Here is a 21669-nt window from a genome sequence, read left to right as displayed (position 1 = left end):
GGGAGAGGGAGGAGGGTCTGGCCGTGCGGCCCCGCGCTCCGCCCTCGCCCCTCCCGCCGGCCTGGGCGCCGGGCGCCGCGCACGGCCACCCATGTCCTTATAAGGGCGGCCGTCGCCGGGGCAACGAGCGCCCGCCCCCAGCCCGCGGCGCGCGCCCCTGCCCCCGCCCCCACCCCCCGCCCGCCCCGCGAATGGAACGTTGTGTGTCAAACCGGCCGCAGCGCGAGGCCGGCGCGCGGGGTCGGCGGCGGCGAGAGCGAGGCTCGGGCCCAGGCACAGGCCCAGGCCGGGCGGGCGCGGCCGCAGCGGGGGCGGCAGCTCGGGAAGCGCCTGCCCGCGGCCCTGCAGGCCCCGAACGGCCACCGGGTGACCTGGGGGACTCAGGGGGCGCGGTGACCGGCCCCGGCGCGCGCCCGCCGCCCCTCCCCCCCGCCGCGGGCGGCCGAGCAACTTGCGGCCAAACTTTCCCCCCGGCCTCCCGCACTCGGATGGCAGCCCGCTAAGTTGGCCGCAGCCCTCGGCCGAGCGGCGGCCAGGCCAGAGGGCTCCCCCTGCGCAGCCTGGGCCGGGCCATGGCCCGAGCTCCCCCGCCGGGGCCCCAGGGCAGCGGGGCGCGAGTCCCCGGGGCCCCCGGCCAGCACCTCTAGCGCGCCCCCCCGGCCCCGGGCCTGGCCCCGCGCTCGCGTGGGAAAGTTGGCCTGGAACCGGCCCGACCAGTTCCTCCCGGGCGCGCGGACCGGCCGCAGGAAGTTGCTGCAAAACTTTTTTGGGGGGTGCAGCCGGGTGCCCCCGGCGCGCCGGGGCCGGATGCGCGCCGGGTAGGGTCCCCCGGGTCGAGAGGGGTGCCCCGAGGGAAGAGCGCGGAGGGGGCGCCCCGGCCCTGCTGCCCTGGGGCTATGGCCATGGTGACCGGCGGCTGGGGCGGCCCCGGTGGCGGCGGCGGCGACACGAACGGCGTGGATAAGGCGGGCGGCTACCCGCGCGCGGCGGAGGAAGACTCGGCCTCACCCCCCGGCGCCGCCAGCGACGCTGAGCAAGGCGACGAGGAGCGGCCGGGGCTGCAGGTGGACTGCGTGGTGTGCGGGGACAAGTCGAGCGGCAAGCACTACGGCGTCTTCACCTGCGAGGGCTGCAAGAGCTTCTTCAAGCGGAGCATCCGCCGCAACCTAAGCTACACCTGCCGGTGAGCCCCCTATCAGCGCATCGCCGCCGGGCACCCGGCCCCGCTGTGGGCCGGGCCTCTGACCTGCTCGGTCACCTTGGGCCTGGCGCTGACCTTCCCTGGGTCTCCACTTCCCGTCTGAGATAGGGGCACAGATCCTTTCCCCCCTCTCCATTACATTCTTGGGATTGTGTATACTGACGGCGCTGTATCGATGCAGGTCCCCCCTTCAGGTGGTCCCTTGCGGCATCCGCCCTAGTTACTTGCTCCCCCTTCCTCCCTTCCTTTTCTCCGGACAGGGGTCAGCTCCGCGCGGGGAGGGGTTGTGGTGCTGTCAGGGGTGGGTCCCTGACCCCAGGGCATCTCTTCTCTTGGGAATCTCGGCGCGTGGGGTACCCCGCGGGAATCAAACGTGTAACTTGGACTGTGGGGCTCACAGTGTCCAGGGGCCATTGTCTGCGGCCGCGCGGATCGATACGGCGCGCCCTTGGGGTCAAATATCACTTCCAAAGTCGCTCTGACCACCGAGGCTGCGGCGGGAGCGAAACTGGGGTGGCACAGGGCAGCCTTCTTCGCGTGGGGGCCCCTGCTGTGGGGTTGGGCCTGCTCACCGGGGGAACCCCCGCCCCCCCCCCCCCCCCAGCCCTGGCTCACCCTGGGCTTTGGGTCACCGGAAACTCCTGCTCGAGGTCCGGGTGGGTGGCGGGATTTGACCGCATCTTGGCTGCTCGCCCCCCCACCCCCACCCCCACCCAGGAGTTGGTGCAGAGCTGGGCTCCTGGAAAATCCCTGAAACTTTGGTCCGCTCTGAGACAGGGTGGGCATGAATGTTTCCAAGAAGCAGCCCTGGACTGTCCTAGGTTGGAGTCCCCGCTGACAGGGTGTGGCCGTGCTAGCTTCTCTCCTTAGTTCCGGGGCATTAGGTGTGGGGGGAGAAGCCGCTGGCATTGCGTGTCCAGGCCAGGGCTCCCTTTCCCACCACTCTTTGGTGAGCCTCCTTTTGCTCCATTGACAAGCCCCTACTCTGCATCCTCCAGGAACATGCTTGGGCTCTGTAGAGCCAGTTTGGAGAGTCCCATTTTCCAGATGGGCAGAACCGAGGCCCAGAACGCTCTTGGTGCCTGCCCTGGGTCACCCGGGGAGAGACCCTGCTCCACTTGGGGCTTAGCAAGGGGAACTGTGGGGTTGGGAAGAGAGGGGCAGCTGGGTCTGGGTCAGGGTGTCCCCAGCGAGAGCTGCTGGTGGAGGGCTTGTTGGCAAGGCTGCTGGGCGGAGCCCCAGGCACCTGAAGCAGGAGTTTGGCCCCAGGTCCAGCCATTCTGGGGTGGCTGTGTGTGTGGGGGAGCTGGCTTAACTCTCTCCTCCAGTGCTAACTGGGCCACCAGACTTTGGCCTCATTTTTGCTGCTGGAATAGCTGCCTGCTCTCTGGCCAGGTCTTTAGGGAGGGCAGAGGAGGGGCTCAGGTAGTTTTGGGGTCCCAGAGGCTCCCTGAGAGTGGGAGCAGGGAGCACCAAGGTCGGGGAGAGGGGCCGTGGTTTGGGGCTGGCAGGTTCTTCAGAAGGTCTCTGCTGTGTGACCTGGTGAAGTCACTGCTTCTCTCTGAGCCTCAGATTGATTCAGCAAAGTCCCCTCAGGGCCTGGCCTGGGTGATTTGATGCCGGCCCCCTAGAAAAGACCCTAGCTCCAAGCCCAGCCCTCTCCCAGTTTGGGGGAGACACAGGTGTCCCCAGCTTGTGCAGTGTGGGTTGGGCCAGAGGGAGGGATGGTCTGCGGTCCCAGGAGGAAACAAGGGGCTCTGCCTAAGGGTCAGAGAGGAAGGCACCGGAGGTGGGCCTTGAAACATGAGGGGTTTAGCAGATAGAAGCAAAGGGCACTCCTGCAGAGAGTGTAGCTACAGCAAACACTCAGTGGCAGGTTTGGGGGAGCAGTGATGTAAGATGAGACCACCCAGGCATAGGAGAAGTTAGAGGTGAGTGGGTCTGAAATGCTGGACTGAGGTCAGTGGGGAGCCATGAAGGGTGTGTGAGCAAGGCAGGGCTATGATCCAATTGGACTGGAAGCCAGAGCCCAGGGAGGAGGCTGAATTGGACTGTGGGGTTCGGCGAAGCATGTGCTCTTTAGGTGGGATAACAGGTAGAACTTACTGTTTCTTCATCTGGAGGGACAGAAGCTCTGTCCTGACTCTACAGCTGGGGAAGTTGAGGCAGAAGGCTCAGGGCCTCCCCTGAGGTCTGAGGGCCCTGAGCCAGGCTCCTGCCTGCCTGCCCGCCCCAGGCCTGGCTGTTTCCACGCGGCTGCCCAGGACCCTCCCACTGCATGCCTGCTGGGCTTTGTTCTGGTTCTGCCTGAGCTCCCTTTGCCCTAGTAAGGCCTCTTCCTGGGGGCTCAGGCTGGTGGGACACAGAGGCCTGGGCTCAGAGGCTGGCGCTGCAGGACACAGAGGCCTTGCAGAGCCTCAGCTCTCCTAAATCTGCCATTGGGACTCGCAGCTGGGGCTTGGGTCTTGACGCCCTCCCCCCACGCCCCCAGTTTCTCCAGAATGAGTGCATCCCATGTAGAATTGGCCTCTGGCCTCCCATTTTCAGATGAGGAAACCAAGGCTCAGTGGAGAAGTCACAGCCCAAAGATCAGGGCTGGGTGTCTGCAGTTGAGATGTGTTTGATTTTTAACTTCATTAAGTGTTTGTTTTACTTTGTGACTGTCTCTAGGTACCCTCTTGGTGCCCAGCTGGGACTCCAGGGTGTCTGCCCCAAGCCTGGGCCTCAAAAGGCCCTGAGCCCAGGGTGGAGAGAGATTGGGAGGGAGCACAGGGGCAGGGGCCAGGGGGAAAAGGTGCTGGGGACATTTGAAGAACAAAGGCCTGAACCTTCCTGCTAGGGACTGACCCTGGATGGGAACTCATTGCCTCACAGGGCGGGGCCACCTGTCCCATCCCTGGAAGAGGCAACAACAATCCCTGAGGGCCACCCAGAGGAAGCTTCTTGGACTCAGTTAGGAATTGGATGTTCTTGCCAGAGAAGGGGTTTGGGATCTTAAAGGGGTACAGGAGTTCATTTGTTCATTCACTCATTCGTTCGTTCATCGTTTGTTCGTGGTGGCCTTGTGTAGGGCAGTAATGCTGGGGCTCCACAGTCCTGTGACCCCCTAGAGGACTGGCCTGGCTCCTAGTCTCTTAGTCAACTCACAAAGCCTTGCTCCCTGACCATGTTCCTTCTCTGCTCTCACATTGCCCTTGGGACAAAGAACCTGACCCTTGGCCTGACAGTGACCAAGTAAAGTGAAACTGTTTAGGCCTTCATATTTTGGCATTTCCAACCTTTTGCCCTTTTTGCCCACTCTGCCTGGAACTGCCTCTGTTTCCCTGGGGAATTTCTGATCATCCTTCAAAACCCAGTTCCAGGGCTTCCCTGGTGGCGCAGTAGTTGAGAGGCCGCCTGCCGATGCAGGGGACACGGGTTCGTGCCCCGGTCCGGGAAGATCCCACATGCCGCGGAGCAGCTGGGCCCGTGAGCCACGGCCGCTGAGCCTGCGCGTCCGGAGCCTGTGCTCCGCAACGGGAGAGGGCACAACAGTGAGAGGCCCATGTATTGCAAAAAACAAAAAAAAAAACAAAAAAACAAAAACCCAGTTCTAACATATCCACTCTGGTGTGCTCATCTGCTTTGCCACAGGCTGCTCTTCATCTGTGGCACTCACCCAGATTGTCCTTTCCTCTTTGCAGGCCTAGCCTCTGTGCCACTTTGGGGCCACTTGCCCAGCCGAGGTTGGTGGGGGGCTGGTGGTTCTCAGGGGCAGCCTTGAAAGGTGTCTCACAAGGTGGCTCCAGGGGCAGGATGTGGGTGTCATGGTAACCCCCATGGTGACCTCTGCATGCCCACAGGTCCAACCGTGACTGCCAGATTGACCAGCATCACCGGAACCAGTGCCAGTACTGCCGCCTCAAGAAGTGTTTCCGGGTGGGCATGAGGAAGGAGGGTGAGTACCTGCTGGGGTGGTGCAGGCAGGGGATGAACAAACGGCCTGCCCTTTGCTCCTTCTTTTGGGGTCTGGGAGCTATGGAGGGCGGGGTCTGGTGCCTGCTAACCTCGTTACCACCAATGATCCTGAGGTCCCGTGGGCCTGGGTTTGGCCCTGGGCTGGAGGAATCCAATTATCCGTGGCTGTCTGGTGGCTGCTGCAGAACTGGGATGCAAGGGACTCCCTGACTCCGGCCCATTTTAGAATTGTTCTTCCCCCACCCTCCCCAGTTCCTCCCCAGGCCCCACCCCGGCCTCAGAGGCAGGTTCCCTGGCCCTGATACCCTGGTGGCCCCCCTGCCCTCTAGCCAGGCTACCGCTTTCTGAACAAGGATGTATTTTTTTATTTGATTTGCTTTCCCTCCACCCTCCAGCCTCCACCCCCTGCCTTGTGTTTGCCCAAGGCAGGAACTCACCTGACTAAGGCAAAGGGCAGCTTACCTTTCCGCCTGACCGGGGCACTGGGAGCCAGAGGGAGGCCCAGCCTCTTGTCCTTGCCCTGGGGACTTGGGTGGATACACGCGGGGCAGCTGGGTCTAGAACTCCACCAAGCACTCTTAGAATTCAAGTGGAACTCAGAGACTTGTACATGGGTGTCTGGGCTTGGGAGCAGAATCTGGCCCATTTCAGTGGTGGCCCCTGTGCTGGGCTTCATGTCTCTGCCTGGACTCTCATGAGCCAGGCCAGCAGTTCTTCCCTGCATCTAACCTGAGTCTCTCCTGCTCTAAAGATGGTTTCTCCTCTGCTGGGCCTCTGTGGGAGAAGCTGGGACAGCTGCTCAGACTCTTTCTCTTAAGACCGTCTCGTCACTCCCTTTGGTCATTTTAAGTGTGGGGGTGACTGTCTCTCCCCCCCCCCCCCCCCCGCCGCCAACCTGGATTTTACCTCCACTTGTTGATCTGACCTAAACTCCTGATATACATCTTATCAGGGCTTCAGATCTGTAAAGTCTCGGGGTGGAAATAATAATCTCAGGTCATGCCCCAAGCACAGCCCTATCTCAGGGCCTTTGCACAGGTTGTTCCCTCTGCCTGGAACGCTTGCCCAGTCACCTGCATGGCTTCCTCCCTTGCCTCCTTTAAGATTTGCTCAAACAACACCTCCTCAGAGAAGCCCTCCTGATTACCCTTCGCCATCCCCTCTTTATTTCAGGCCATCTATCTTGCTTTATAATTTACTTGCTCCTCTATCAGGATGTTCTCCTCAAGGTCAGAGACTTTTGTCTGTCTTGGTTTTTGACATATCCCCAGTGCCTAGACCAGCCCCGAAACCCATAAGGTGCTTAATAAATGTTTCTTGGCTTGAGTTACTATCCATTTAGCTCTTACTAAGTGCCAAATGCTATTCTAAGCAAGTTAGATACATTCTCATGTAAATTCAGTGATTGGTCTCATCATCATCACCATTTTTATTATCAACTGCATTTTTTATAAATGGGAAGACAGCACAGAGAGCAATAGAACTGTGGTTGGGATTTGAACCCACAGTCCTGGCTGAATGAGGAGGAAGAGCTGGGGAAAGGGGTTCTCAGGAAGCGGGAACAGCAGGTGCAAAAGGCCCTAAGGTGGAAACGTGGCTGGATGGTGGAAGAATGGTGGGGGTGGGGTTTAGAACCAAGTGGGCCCAGGATTGACTGGGATTCACTCTCTCTCGGGCCTCATCTGGCTACACCCATTTGACAGATGATTCTGAGACTTCGAAATCACATGGAGCAAGGCTTGAATCCAAGCCCCTGTTTCCCTGGTCAGCTCTGCTAGCCCCTGGCTCCCACTTGCATCCCCCTCCCCATCTGCTTCGTGGTGGGTTGACCAGAAGTTCATGGAGGTGGTGAGACAGGGCATTCCACCTCATTAAAACTCATTAATTAGTCTCTGCCTGGCACCCAGCCCAGTCAGCCCCTCCGCCCCTCCCTCTGTGGCACAGGCCAGGCTGGCATGCAGCCACCTCTCCCCTCTTTGCACCTCAGCTTCCCTCTTCTCACCAACCTGATCACTGGGGGCACTGGCCAAGGCCAGCAATTGGTCCTCCCCGCTCATAGGCAAGGTTACTGATGGAATCACATGTTTACTGAGCACTTGCTACTGGCCAGGACTCCACTCTTAGCACTGAGGTCACTGCAGAGACCCAGAGAGATGAGACCTGCTCTAGGGGGCCATGACCTGGAGGGTGGGGCTGGGAGGTCTCTCCATAGGAGAGATCAGTGCTCAGCCCATACTGATCACTTGTTTTAGGGGTAGGCTGGCCATGTGCCCCAAGTCCTAGGAAGGAAGGTGATCGCTCCCTGGACCCATTCTCAGGTCTTGGACCCCTATGATTGACAGATGAGGACATGATTGACAGGTTTAGTCTCCCTGGCTGCGGAGGAGAGCTCACACAGTCCAGTAGGAGGGGGCCAGGTGTGAATTAAATTAGCCCTCACCCAGTGGTCCCATTCCCACCTGGGAAGGTTCCCCCTGTCCCAGGGTCATGGCCCTTCTCTGAAGGAAGTAGGAGTTGGATGGTGGCTGGACATGGACTCAGGCTGAGGGCACAGGGCAGAGCAGGGTGGGGCATGCAAGACCTTGGCCTCTGTCATCCCAACAAGCTTTGTGCCCATGAGGTGGGGATTGGGGGTCCAGGGAAGGGCTGAGCTGGGGGGCTTGGAGGGGAGGGGGCTGAGTGACCCTTTGATAACTTTATCTCCTCCCCTTATTCCTCCCTACTTGGCCCCCCGCCCACTCTCTCCGGGTACCCACCTTCCCCCTCCTTCCTTCCCCCCCCCACTCCCTTTTCCTCACACTCCACTCACCCCTCTCTGGTTTCCCGTATTCCTCAATCCCCTTCCTATCCCATTTTCGTCACTCCCTCTCTCCCATCTCCTGATTCCACCCCTCCCTTCTCCCCTCCTCCCTCTCCTGTCCCTCCCTCATTTCCTGCGGGGCTGGCTATCTCCCCTCCTCCCCGCCCCCCCCATCTCCATCTCCCCCTCGCAGCGGTGCAGCGCGGCCGCATTCCGCACTCGCTGCCTGGCGCCGTGGCAGCCTCCTCGGGCAGCCCCCCGGGCTCTGCGCTGGCGGCGGCCGGCGGAGACCTCTTCCCGGGGCAGCCGGTGTCGGAGCTGATCGCGCAGCTGCTGCGCGCCGAGCCCTACCCTGCGGCGGCTGGGCGCTTCGGCGCGGGCGCAGCGGGCGCGTTCGGCGCAGGGGGCGGCGCAGCGGGCGCGGTGCTGGGCATCGACAACGTGTGCGAGCTGGCTGCGCGGCTGCTCTTCAGCACCGTGGAGTGGGCGCGCCACGCGCCCTTCTTCCCCGAGCTGCCGGTGGCTGACCAGGTGGCGCTGCTGCGCCTCAGCTGGAGCGAGCTCTTCGTGCTGAACGCGGCGCAGGCGGCGCTGCCCCTGCACACGGCGCCGCTGCTGGCCGCCGCCGGCCTGCACGCTGCACCCATGGCCGCCGAGCGCGCCGTGGCCTTCATGGACCAGGTGCGCGCCTTCCAGGAGCAGGTGGACAAGCTGGGCCGCCTGCAGGTCGACTCGGCGGAGTACGGCTGCCTCAAGGCCATCGCGCTCTTCACGCCTGGTGAGATGACCTGAAATGGGGGTCTCTGAGGCCGTGGGAGGGGTGGGAGGGAGGGGTACGACCTAGATCCTGACCCTGGCCCCGGCCGCCTTAGCCCTTCACTCCCTGATCCACAGCTAGCCGGACTTGTGTCCCTGAAAGCGCCTTGAGCGTTGATGGGGGACAGTGGAGGAGGTGATGCGGGCGGTGTGACACCCTGATGGCCCCACCCCCGATCCCAGGTCTCCCTAAGAACTTCGATCCCTGTTCGGACCCGTGACTCACGGCCCCACAGCCTCTCTCCCTGATTCCCAGGCTCCCTGAGACCCCCTATCCTTCACCCCCTCATCAAGGTACTCATCGTGCTCAGTTGGCACTGACAGCAGAATGACAAGTGGGGGGACGCGGGAGGAGAGGTCCCCCCACCTGGTTCTGGCCCTCATTCCCTGATCTCTGTTGTCCTCCCCAAACCCTCTGACCCTCATCTGCTAAATCAGGGTTCTCTTCTTGTTACTGACCACTTATGGAGAGCTGCCAGGCAGGGGTGCCTTGACACCTGGTTCTGGCTTCCCCTGGGCTCTCCACTCCCAGATTCCTGGGGCCCCTAGACCTCTGACCCAGGGCTCCCAACCTGCCCCCTGACCCGCCTCCAGGGGCCACCCCTCGCTGAGCTGGAGAGGGTAGGGGGTGTGGCTTGGAGCCCCTCCCACCGAGGGGCGGGACTCCGAGCGGAGCCGTGTGCTTCCTTACGTGTCTTTGGTAACCGTCCAGCAGCCAAAGCCCTGCTTTATTCCAGGGAGTGGCGCAGCTGGCTCTGCGCTCTGGAAGGAGGCCCCACTAGGTGTCTCCTTGGGGCCAGGGATGCGGGAACCAGACACAGGCTACTCCGGGAGGTGGCTTTCATCCAATAAATATGGCTTTGCCCCTCATTTCCCCAGGAGACTTTCTCTGCCCCCATTCATGGGGCTGTCATCTTCACTCACATCGCAGGCCCCTCTGGGGTGTCTGAATACCCCCTCTAGGCTTTGCTTTCCTCCCCAAGTCCCCTCCCCAGCCTCTTCTTCCCCTTGAGCTTGATTAGAACTTGTCTCCCTGCTAAATGCTTTAGTCAGGGCCCCTCCACCCTTGAGACATCACTGCCTGCACCCCTGTGTCATCGTCCTTGGATGAAGCCACCTTAATATTTCTTGAGGACCAACACTGCCATTTGTGCCCTAGGCCCCCATCTCCCACCTCCTGAGTGCCCTCGTTCTGTATCAACAGCCCTGAGTGGTGCCCCCGCTCCCCCGTCAGCCCTGGGGTCCTGTGTCCTCCCGCCACCTCCTCTTCTGACCTTTCCCTTGTCTCCCAGATGCCTGTGGCCTCTCAGACCCAGCGCACGTGGAGAGCCTGCAGGAGAAGGCCCAGGTGGCCCTCACCGAGTATGTGCGGGCCCAGTACCCATCGCAGCCCCAGCGCTTTGGGCGCCTGCTGCTGCGGCTCCCTGCCCTGCGTGCCGTCCCCGCCTCCCTCATCTCCCAGCTGTTCTTCATGCGCCTGGTGGGCAAGACACCCATCGAGACGCTGATCCGAGACATGCTGCTGTCGGGAAGTACCTTCAACTGGCCCTACGGCTCGGGCCAGTGACTGGACAGGGCCGGGTCTGCAGACCTCCAGGGACACATATGCTCAAGCCTCCAGTGGGGGCCCCCAGGCAGAGGACCCCGGCTTCCCTCCTCAGACGCCTGTTTTTTAAAGACTGTGAAATGTTTGTGTTTTCTAAGTGATCATGAAACCAAAAAAGACTGTCTAGGCTCCAGCCAAGTCTTCCCCAGAAGCCCTGGTCAAGATGAGGGGCGAGACTGAGGGTCCAATCCCAGGACAGCCGTGTCCCTTGGTGCCCCAAGCATGAACTCATGGTGCAGTGGCTTCTCTGGTGTGATGGACAAAGTCCTGGCATCTGGACTGGAGGGGCAGCTGCACCCGGGCAGGGGTAGCGTGTACCAGGCGGATCCTCTGGACACGTAATCCATGTTGGACACTACATGATGGATGAATTAAGGCCAATAATAAAGAAGTTTCCTACCTGCGCAGCCTCTGTCATCTTTGTGAGGGGAGGGTGGCACGGAGGGCGCCCTACCATGGCTACCCACTCCCAGCCATCTGGAACACCCACAACCTAACAACAGCCCTACTTTCTGTTTCTGTTGGACAGTTTTGTGGGGGATCTGCAGCTGGGGGCAGGAAGGGGGGCCCGAGGTCAGCCAGTGAGTCTGTAAGAGTTGAGCTTAGCAGATGGCTCAGGTTTGAATTCAGATTCTGGCTTAGGAGGGTGAGCCTCATAGATTAACATGAGCCTTAGACCAAACACTTGTTTCTTTTCTTTTCTTGGCCGTGCCACACGGCTTGCGGGATCTTAGCTCCCTGACCAGGTATTGAACCCCGGACCCACGGCAGTGAAAGTGCCGAGTTCTAACCACTGGACTGCCAGGGAATTCCCTTTATTGTTTTCTTTGGTCGGCCCTTAATCATCTGGGCCCCAGTATCCTCGGGAGAAACATCTGGGGCTAGTTTTGTCACATGATCTCAGCCCAGACAGAACCCTCCATTTCCCTGGCCACAGCGACTGCTTTAGGGAGGGCACGTGGCCCAGAGCTGGCCAATGAGATTCAATGGCAGGGTTGGGAATTCGGAGGATATCATTAAAGCAAAGCAGAGCCAAAAGAGAAAGACCAATTTCCCTGCGTCAAGCCATACCTGAAACCCTCAGGTGTTTAAGTTCCATGAGCCCAGACTTCCCCTTTTGTGCCTGAGCCAGTTTGAATTTGGTTTCTTCTCACATGTAACTAAAAAAACCTCCTGTTTTGAAAATTGGCACTTGGAAGGTGAGGCCCTCTAAGGACAGACTTTGAAATGAGGACTTGAGTTGATGTGCAGTGATGCAGCACCAGGGAGCTTGCCACCCTGTCCTCGGAAGTTTGTGGCTCAGCTCTGTGGCGGGAAAGGCACCTGTGGAATGTATTGCCAGGACTGTGGCTCTAGGGGATGGCTAGAAAGGGCCCAGATCGTGGTGGTGGGTGGCATCTGTTGATCCTGACAGGTCTTGTCAGGCAAAGACAAGCCCTTTATCAGAGATGCCCCTTTGAAAACAGTGAGCAAAGAACTCAGGTCTCACCCTGCAGGCTAGGCCAGTGCTCAGCCCTAAGGCAGTCCCAGTCCCCCAAAATGCTCTCCACTGGCACCCCAGGCTCCCCCATGTCTGTCTCGGAGGAGGTCTGGGAAGGCGGGGAGGAAAGAGCGAGGGTCTTTTGGGTATGCCCTGTTCCCGGAAGGGGACTGAGGGGGGAATGGGATGCAGAGGCTACTGGGCTCTCCCATTGGTGGCTGGGCTGGTTTCTAATCGGTAGGTGTTTTCTGAGCTGTACTGTGCATAAGTGAATGTCCATTCCAGTTGGCCTGGACAGCAATGCCCCATTTCTCAGATTCACAGAACATCTGTGGACTGACCAAGACCATGGTATCTGTCCTGCTTCCAGTCGGCCAGAGACTTGGATGCCTGTCCAGGCCTGTCTGCTGAACTCCTACTTCTCCTACAAAACCCTACCCATATGGCCTCTTTGGCAGGAAGACATCTTGAGCCTCCCTGGTTGTTAGGACTCTGCTGTCCGGGTCCAGCCCTCTGTCATTGCTCTGTCACACTGGGCTCTCTTGAGGACATGGGTTTCTTGAGGATCAGTCCTGGGACTGAGGCCTCTCTGTGACCCAGTGGCTGGCACTGCCTTCCCTGCCCACAGTCTTCCTGACTGTCCCTTTTCCCTGTGACTCCCCTGGGAGGCCAAGACTCAAAGTAGCTGCTGGGCCACCATCACAGGGCCCCACACAGAGCCTGGTGCTACCTGTGTCCCATCCACTCTACCCAGGGCCTGGCATGCAGTGGACATCAGGGGACCCTCCTGGCCAAGGAGGTGATGCTAGATGTCAGCCCCTCTGCTTCCCACTTGAAGGCTCTTAGAGGAGAGGGAGCGCCCCCAGACAGACTAGGGTTCACAGCTCACCCAGAGACCCTGGACAAGTCCCTTTCTCATAACCTTAATTTTTTTCTTCTGGAAAAACAATTTTTTGGTGACAACGAGTGAAATCAGGAGTTTCAAGCAGCTGTACACAGTCGGTATTTAATAAGTGTTTATTCCACTGGGATGAAGAGCAGGACCTCTTCCAGGGGATGGGCTGAGATCTGGGATCTCCCTGGGGGTCCTGGAGGAGGTCCTGAGAAGCCTTCCTGGAGGAGGGACCATCAGATCTCAGCCTCAAGGGCGAAGGCATCTGAAATCAGGGACGGCTACCCCAGGCGGGGCAATAGCAAGAGCTAAGGCCAGGAGGTAGGAAGAGAAGCAAGGGCAGGGTGGCACCCCGACTCCAATGTTTCCCTCTGCCTGTTTGCCAGGACACTCAGAAGTACACAGAGCCCTCGCTGTCTCCCTGGTCATCGAATTTCTGGATCTGAGTCTTGAGGTGCCTTAGTTTGCCCTTCAGGTAGTGGCAGCGAGCCTGCTTGTCCAGGAAGCTGGGGTCCTGAGCAGGGCAAGATCCAGGTAAGTCCTTGTGGCAGTCTGGCCTATGGCTCTCAAGCTGCTTGACCTTTTGCATTTTCCTCTCTGAGCCTCAGTTTTCTTTCCTTGAAACTGGGCAGGCACAAGTGTCCCAGCCTCCTGGGAGTGTGTGTGTGTGAGTGTGTGTGTATGTGTGTGTGTGTGTGTATGTGTAGGGGGGTGCAAAGGACAGGCTGTAGGATTCAAGAGGCATGACTCACCAACTGCTTCTTCTCAAATTCCCTCCAGACACGGGCAGCAACATGGGCCTCCTTCTGCCAAAGGAGAAGGAAGGGGGTGCTCAGGGAGCACAGGACCCAAGGAGGGATGGGGAAACTGAGGCTCAGACAGACAAAGTGGACCTTGTCAAGGGCTGATCTTGGCCTATGTGCTGTGGTGCCTGCCCAGCCTGGAGGAGGAAGAGGCCCAGAGATCTGAACCCAGTGGGTTTCCGGAGGCCTGGGCTACCTGGAAGGGTTGTAGGATGGGGGTTTCCACCTGGGTGCTAACCTGGCTTCGGGGTGGGGGCAGTGAGTTCAGCAGGGCCTCCAGCTGCTGGAGCTTTGCCTGTGCAGAGCCCACCTCCTGCTGAAGCTCCAAGAACTCTGGGTACTGGTCCTGGAACACTGCAGCATAGCGGCTCCGATCCTTCTCGTTGCTCACTGGTGGATACTTACTACCAGGTTGACAGGGGGTCAGAGTATGAGTGTAAAGAATTCCTCTCTTTTCCCCAATCAGTGTAATTTTTCTTTGTCCATGTTGGATTCCTAGCCCCAAATGCCCTTTTTCTCTGTTTACTATTTGGTAAACTCTTATTCACTTGTCAAAGCCCCAGCCTCAGTGCTCCTTCCATGTTCCCAGAAGTCAGGAACCACAGGGGGGCACTCACAGCTCATAGTCAGGCACGGGGTGGGGCCTAGGCCCATGTCCCCCGGGGACGGCTCTAACAGACTTCTTGGAGCCCAGGAGGGTCCGGGAGGGCAGCTCATCCTCAAATACAATCTTCTTGGGCCTTGTCCCGTGTGCTCCGGGCTGAGGCTGGCACAGAGGGCGGGGCGCGCTGGGTTCGAGGCCTCCAGGCACCAGTCGCTGCAGATGCCGCAGGAATCATGGTTTGGAGTTAACGAGGGTCAGCCGGGATCCATTATACAGGGGGGAATGTATCCTTTGCCTAGGCTCAGCCTGGGGACATTCCTCCCATTCAGACTCACCGGGGGACCAGGGCCAGGAGGGTGGGTTTGCAAGTTCCCCCGGGAGCCGCGGGTCTGCGGGGCCTCCCGGGTGGGCATCGGCTTCGCGGTGGTGCCGCGCGGGCGTCCCCGCACCGGTGGGCGGGCCCTGCGGGGGGGGGTAGTGGCCCGCGCGTGGCGGGGGTGGTCGGCGGGCGGACTGTGGACACAGGAGGAGGATGCGATTGGAGGAGGGTAAGGTGGGAGGACTCACGGGGAAGCTGCTCACGAAGCGGCCAATTCTCCACCAGCGGCGCGTTCTCCAGCTCCGCCCTCATTTGCATAGACGCACGCCATTGGCCTTCAGAGATCCCCAGACCCCGCCGCCCAGTGCGTAACCCGAAAGAGCGCTATGAACCGTTACGTCACCACGCAGCCCAGGATTGGCTCGCGTTAACCCCTGCGCGGCCGCAAGGGGTATGTGGAGCCCGTGGACACCGCCCCCGAGAAGACCCCCGGGATCTCCGGCCCGGCAGCGGGTCGCAAGAACCACTCCCTCCCGGGGTCACCTGTCCCAGCGTATGGGGCTCCGAGTCTGGGTCCGCTCCCGAAGAGAGGCGCTCGAGTCCGTGTAGTGCATTAACTACAGGCTGGACTCAACTGGCTGGGTCGCTCCGCAGGTCGGGGGCGGGGCTGGCGGCAAGGGGGCGGGGTTTGGCGAACCTGAAAGTGGAACCGCACCCTTGCCCAGAGTCCAACAGAGACCTCTACCTGTTGTGTGTTTGGGGCTGGTGACCCACCCTTTCCGACCCTCAGTTTATTTGTCTGAAAACTGGTGGTTTTGGAGAACTTGTATTTATCTATTTACTCAGCGGTTACATGTATTTTTTCCAGCGGTTATATTTTAAAAATATTTCTTTAAATAATTATTGGAGGCATGTTTAGAAAATTCAGATAGAAAAGAGGCGTAGGGCAAAGTGAATTTCTCACCCACCCTTGTCTCCAGAGGCAGCAGTTAATTGTGTCTCTTTCCAGAGAGATTCTAATTCAATGACACATTTTCCTCACTACAGACAATACTGTAGAAAAAAGATTCAAGTGCACATTTCTTTGGCCGATTGTGGAGGATTATGTGGAACTCCTAGAAGTGGAATTGCCCAGAATTGCCCAGGCAAAAGGGACCTGTGTATTTTAATTTGGAAAAATACTGTCAAGTTTTTCCTCAGTGAGGTTGTGCCATTGATGCTTTAATCAGCTGGTTTTCCCACAACCTTTGCAACCTCAGTGGTATCACGGTTTCCTGTAAGTGTATTTTCAAAGTTTTAAATCTTGCCTAATCTAATATGGTGTGTGAAAAAATTCAGAAACCATTTGTATTTCTTTTCCTATTTCCTGCAAGTCTTTTTTTTTCCTTTCTTTTTGATTTTTAGGAGCTTTCTGTATATCAAGGATGTTAATTTAACCAGATAGTGTATCTTTTACTATTATAAATGGGATCTTCCAATATATTTTGCAGCTATTTTTTTTGCATATAGTAAACTAATTTAAATATTCATTAAGTCCCTTGCTGGTTTACTAAATTCTTTTATTGAAATAGCTTTTTGTTAGTTTGCTTGGATATTTTATATAGACAGTTGCATTATCTACAAATAATTTTACCTCTTTTCTCATTTTAAAATTTCATTTCTTTTTCTTGTCTAGTTTCATTGACTAGCATCTCCAGACAATATTAAATCAAGTGAGGGGGTGGGTGGACTGTGGGCAGCCTCCCATCCCCACCTCACTTTCTTCACTTTGATGGCAAAACTTCGAGTATTTGCCCGTTAAACTCAACACTGCCTTTGGCTTGAGGTTTTTCAGTTCAGTGAGGAAAACATCCATCTATTCCTTATTTTTAATTAAGAGACTTTGAGTAATGGATGCTGTGAACAGTACAAAGTACCATTTCACCCTATGATTTTTGTTTCCTGGTGCATTAATGTGGCCACTAATGCTTCCTAATAATGAACCATCCCTGAGTCACAAGCATGAGCCTCCTTCTTATCTATTTTTTAAAAGTTGCCACTAGAGCTTTCAGAAAAGCTTTAAAAACTGCCACTAGAGTTTGTAAAAGCTCTTCCTGGTGGTTTTGGGGGTGGGGTCCACATGGGCAACTCCATGCATGTCATGCTCCCATGGTTTGGGACAGACACCTCCTGTCCACTCTTCCTTCCCAAGCTCCCTCAGTCACCCCCCTGACAGACTTTGCCAATGACATCTGGAGTGGGGGTAAGCAGAGCCCAGGACCCACAATTCCCCTGGACTGGTGCTCAATAATGCCTTCCAGGGTCCCAACTCCAATGCCCTTGTCTTGTCTGAAGTGATCAGGCTATGACCTGGGCAGGGCAGATTCTCATGTGTTTGCTGAATGACTACGTGAAGCATCTGCAATGTCCTAAGATCTTAGGCTGTGGCAGTGGGTGGGCTAAGCCTTGTCTCTGAATTATCACCTTCAATCCCAAGGAAGGCCCAGCACTGACACCCCTCCTCCAAGCTGGCCTCCACGCATGGCCCCACTCCTCCCCCACCCTCCAGACCTTACTCTGACCCCACAGGTATGTGTTTGACTCTGGCTCTATCAGATTGGGAGCTCGTGGGGCCTCTAGGGGCCCTGCCTTGTCCAGTGTGAGGTAGGTGCCAGGGGGGAACGGGAGGTAGGTTTGCTGAGTCACTATCCTCCTCCCCCGCCCCCCGCAGCCTGACATCCTTCCTCCCCTGTTCATGTGCTCTCTGTGGCTCTCAGGGGCACCAAGGGCCTTCCCATCAAGTTGCCCACCCCAAAGGTTCCCCTGGACAGGGGTGGAGGGCAGAGAGAGGACAGGTGAGGCGGGCCAGGCCAGGTCTTTATTTGAGTTTGGGCATGATACGGATGAAGAGGATCATGCCGATGAAGATGAAGCAGACGATGATAAGCATGGCCCAGAGCAGCCAGTTGACTGACTTCTGTGTGTGCTGCTCCAGCCGCTCAGATTCTGTCTTCAGCTTCTCCAGGTTCTGGTCGGCCATCTTGAGTGAGTGCGACAGGGTCTGAGGGTGAGGTGGGGAGAATGTCAACAGGACTGGGTCCAAGTGTGGCCTCTTCCTACTGCACTGGAGCAAATCTACACCTCTTGGCCCTTGCCAGTGCTGTTTCCTCTGCTGGGAATGCCATTTTTGCCTTCTGCCAAACTCCTATTCATCCATTCAAGCCCCAGCCATAGAGACCTTCTGCTGGGAAGCCTTCTCTGATGCCCCAGGGCAGAAGCTTTAGAGTTCCCAGAGTCCTCATACCTGGTTGTCCTTCTTGATGACACTTTGGGCAGCCAGTGTGTGGGTCTTGAGGCTCCGTGCCAGGCCTAGCATCTCCTCCGCCAGCTTCTCCTGGAGGTTCTGGTGTCGCTGCAGGACGAGGTCTAGCTCGGCTGCTGACTGCTTCTCATCCCCTGGCCTGGGCCCTGCGACCCCACTGACCCCACAGATGGATAGACAGGTGGGTAGGAGGGGTGGTGGGGGGAGGAGGGAAGAAACGAACATGTTCTCAAGGAACCCAGAGGTTGTGGTTCCAGCCACTGCCCTGCTTGGGGCTGTTTCCCCTTTTTTGCCTTGGTTTCTGGGAAGAGCATCCTCAGAAGTGGCCTTTGATTGGTGGTTTATTTTTTTAATTTTAATTTAATTTTAATTTAAATTTTTGGCCACGCTGCACATCTTGTGGGATCTTAGTTCCCTGACCAGGGATTGAACCCGGGCCCTTGGCAGTGAGAGCATGGAGTCCTAACCGCTGGACTGCTGGGGAATTCCCTGATTGGTGGTTTAGATGCTTCGTGGTGACGCTTTAGTGGCCCAAGGTCTGTCCAACTCCCCTGCCCCCAATGCTGCCCAAGGGCTGAAGATACTCACATTCTCTTCCTCACATCCAGTTCAGGCTCTGGAAGCAAAACAGGCCAAGCAGGAAGAAGGAGAGAATTGGTTTGTTGTTTTCCAGCTTCCTGACCACTGCCTGGGATGTGTCTGCTACTCATAATGCCATTTCTCATCTTGTCTGCTCCCCAGTGGGCGGGCTCCTGATCAGGCTTCAGAGTATTCCCTTCTAGGAAGTTTTCCTCATTTGGGCTCCCCCAGGTCCCAAGTCCTTCCCTCTAGCCAGCCTTGGCCCCTTGGGCTGGGAGTGTCCAACTTTGTTTCCTCTGGGGGCCGCTCCTCTGTCCTAGCACCGCTTCCAAGCATAACCCGGTAATGCCCCTGGACACACTCTCCCTGGGCTGTGGAAGACCCTGTGGGAGCCAGGTTAGGCGTGAGGTGTGGGGCAGCAAGGACACATGTCTGTCCCAGGCCTTGAGTCCTGTTCTGCTCAGGATGACTCACCTTCACTAGAGTCCTGTGGGAAAAAAGGAGAGGCACGAAGTCACCCACCTTGCCATGCCCCCAGACCTGTTCTGTTCTCTCTGCTCCCAGAAACTCCCCACCCTCAGTCAGGACCCTGGACAAGTCCTGTGCCCTCTGAGCCTCAGTTTTCTCATCTTTTTTTTTTGGCGGTACGCGGGCCTCTCACTGTTGTGGCCTCTCCTGTTGAGGAGCACAGGCTCCGGATGTGCAGGCTCAGCGGCCATGGCTCACGGGCCCAGCCGCTCCGTGGCATGTGGGATCTTCCCGGACCGGGGCACGAACCCGTGTCCCCTGCATCGGCAGGCGGAGTCTCAACCACTGCGCCACCAGGGAAGCCCAGTTTTCTCATCTTTAAACTGAAAACAATAGCTCATATTTTGCAGGGTTTAGCTGATCCACATAAAGTGCTCATAGAGGCATTTGTCATCCTATTTTACAGATGAAAAAACTCATCTGTGTGTGGTGAGGCAGGGGCCAAACCTTACTCTGGCCAACTCTGGGGCTTAAGCAGAGATGTGCCATTTTTGCCTTGAACCAAAACTCTTATTCATCTAGCAAAGCCCTGGCTGCAGTGCCTCTCTGTTGGGAAGCTTTCTCTGATGGTCCAGGGCAGAGTCTGTTGGGCCCCCTAGGATCCCTGCACCTGACAGTATTTGTTGTTCTGGCCACCCCCAGGCACTGAACTCCTGTCCCCAACCAAAGCTTCCCAGGGACCAGGGAGGGAGCCCTACCGTTCCTAGCAGCTCACTCCGCATCTCACTGGTGTACCGTGCCCGTGACTGTAGGTGTACTGTCTTCGTGGCAGGTACCCGTTCCCTGGCTGTAGTTGGTACTCGGCCAGGGGCCAGGAACTGGTTGGCTAGTGCCTTCTCTGAGGAGGAGGTCTGCAGAAGAGGGCAGAGGGGTCACCAGAGGGGCAGGTCCCAGATGAGCATGATGAAGGCTGAGGAGACAGAGGTGCCCCTTACTCACTAGCTTCTCTGCCTGCAGCATCCCCTTCAGAAAATCTACCTTGCGAGAATATTCATTGATCACCTCGGAGGCCGGTTTCCTGGAAGGGGAAAAGAGGAAACAGAAAACCTGCCCACTGTCCCCAGTTCAGGGAAGGGTCTTAGCAGGGAGGGACTGGAGACCAGGGATTCCGGACTCTACTCCCTGCCCCGGATTTGAACACTTGTGGCCGCCTGCACTCACCTCGCCTGTGCCTTCAGGGCCTGCAGCATGTCCTCGAGGGCTCCCACATACTGGGGACGAAAAGTGGGGTGTCAGCCCAGTGCCCCCCACCACCGTCGGGCTCAAAGGGATTAAAGCCACCAAGGGGCGGGGCCAGGTCGGGGGCGGGGCTGGAACGGGAGGAGCCAAGTATCAAGGAGGCGGGACCAGCTGGGCCCCAGGGAGGAGGCGGGGGAGCAGCGCAAACGGACGTGGCGGAGCCAACCGGAAGCGGCGTGGCCTCATTGGCTGGCGGGGCGGGGGAGTCGGGCCCGGTGGCCTCCGGCTGCGGGGACCACCCTCCGGGATTCGGGCTGTACGCGGACACACGGGCTTCCCTCACCTTTTCTAGACGCCACTCGTCCGGGTCCCGCTTCTCCGCTGCCATCGCCTCACAGCGGCACAACAGCCGCACCAGGTTCAGCTCCAGCCTCGACGCTGCCATCACCACCCAGCGGTTACCCGCCTCTTCCGCCGGCGCCATCTTAAGAGATGGCGGAAGTGTCTTTCATTGGCCTCCTTCCGGGCGGAAGTTCCCGGTTTGCTCTCTCATTCTTATTTGGGGCTCTCTCGTTCTTGTTTGGGCGTTTGCTCTTTCAGTCTTGTCTTGTTTCAATTAGAGGCGCCATCCAGTCCGTATTTACTCAGGACTCAATCGCTTGCTTATCCTCGCGAGCATCTTAACCCTTCCGGAAGGGCTGAAAGGGTCGAGTCCTTTGTTTCAGGCCCACGTGCAACGCGTGACATGCTCATTACTTACCCCCTGCTCAAAATTCCTCCCCCGCTCCCCACTCCTTTCTGGGTTCTTCCCACACTGAGCTCTTCCGCATCCAGGTAGCCTGGGGGAGATTCTCCTGGGGGAGAGGCTCTGACCTGGGATTTAGGAATCCGAGACTTAACGGGCTATGATTTCCAAACTTTTGCAGCTGTGATATCCCGTCCCAGCCCTGACTCTGACTCCACCTCCCACCGTGGCCTTCTACGAATTTCTTAAGTTTTTCTGGACCTGTCTCCTCCCTTGGGAAACCGGCAGTGTGGCAGTGACATGGGTTAAACCTGGGAGTGAGAGGTCACCCCCAATGCCCAGACCCCCATGGACAGAACCCCCCCACTTTGTCCCCAGGAAGCCAAGGCCCCTTGTTCGAGTCCTCCCTCCTGGAGTGGACAGGGTGAGGATGGGGGCTTCACAGGGACTGAAGCCTGGCATGCAGCCTTTAACCATCTCCCCATCTTTCAGGTCACCTGTGTCCAGGTCACACCGGTGGGCCTGGTGCCCTGTAACGTACCATGGATGAGACCAAACTCAGGGTGTTGATAAAGGGGGGCTCTACAGGCAGACAGGGCAGGGTCTGAATCCCAGCCCCGCCCCACCCCAGCTGTGTGGCCTTGGACTAGCCCACCAACTCTTCCTTGCATGTGCCATTGAAACTCCGGTTTGTCATGGTCTCCATCTCCCCCGCCCCAAAGGACCCACCTGCCAGCCAGTTCCCACAACTGCCCAGCTGGTTGTAACCTGGGAGCTCTTCTGTGGTGGTTGGGGGTGGTGGTGGTGGTAGTGTTGCTTCTGGTTGTAGTGGGTCCACCAGGACTGACTCCCCACACCC

At 58.0% G+C, this 21669-nt stretch overlaps 4 protein-coding genes across 4 annotated transcripts in view; 1 reads left to right on the top strand and 3 right to left on the bottom strand.

The window, feature by feature from the left end:
• Positions 1–534: 534 nt before the first annotated feature.
• NR2F6 (nuclear receptor subfamily 2 group F member 6) lies at positions 535–10784 on the top strand. The gene is made up of 4 exons (XM_027084598.1): positions 535–1183; positions 5044–5138; positions 8152–8736; positions 10067–10784. Exons 1-4 carry the CDS (start codon positions 897–899, stop codon positions 10339–10341), a joined length of 1242 nt encoding a protein of 413 aa, XP_026940399.1. The 5' UTR covers positions 535–896; the 3' UTR covers positions 10342–10784.
• A 2068-nt stretch (positions 10785–12852) lies between these two features.
• Positions 12853–15092, bottom strand: OCEL1 (occludin/ELL domain containing 1). Its single transcript, XM_027084604.1, is given in 8 exon segments — positions 12853–13266; positions 13505–13558; positions 13794–13959; positions 14173–14372; positions 14495–14635; positions 14637–14672; positions 15022–15057; positions 15060–15092. Coding segments are annotated over 8 exon segments (789 nt in total). The 3' UTR covers positions 12853–13143.
• Positions 15093–17316: 2224 nt separating this feature from the next.
• Positions 17317–20670, bottom strand: USE1 (unconventional SNARE in the ER 1). Its single transcript, XM_027084602.1, has 8 exons — positions 20409–20670; positions 20048–20097; positions 19826–19904; positions 19585–19737; positions 18833–18845; positions 18368–18395; positions 17762–17936; positions 17317–17518 (listed from the first exon to the last, which is right to left on the bottom strand). Exons 1-8 carry the CDS (start codon positions 20547–20549, stop codon positions 17336–17338), a joined length of 822 nt encoding a protein of 273 aa, XP_026940403.1. The 5' UTR covers positions 20550–20670; the 3' UTR covers positions 17317–17335.
• MYO9B (myosin IXB) overlaps positions 20666–21669 on the bottom strand; it is a 91037-nt gene continuing 90033 nt past the window's right edge. Inside the window, exon 42 of the mRNA XM_027084595.1 lies at positions 20666–20763. Within this exon, the coding sequence (XP_026940396.1) occupies positions 20729–20763 (35 nt within the window). The 3' untranslated portion in view covers positions 20666–20728. The remainder of the gene's footprint in view (positions 20764–21669) is intronic.

Source organism: Aethalodelphis obliquidens, unplaced genomic scaffold (assembly GCF_003676395.1).
Source record: "Aethalodelphis obliquidens isolate GAN/ISIS:26980383/991018 unplaced genomic scaffold, ASM367639v1 scaffold53, whole genome shotgun sequence".
NCBI lineage: Eukaryota > Metazoa > Chordata > Mammalia > Artiodactyla > Delphinidae > Aethalodelphis > Aethalodelphis obliquidens.
Note: the sequence above shows the minus strand (reverse complement) of the source record. Positions and strands in the feature narration are given on the sequence as shown.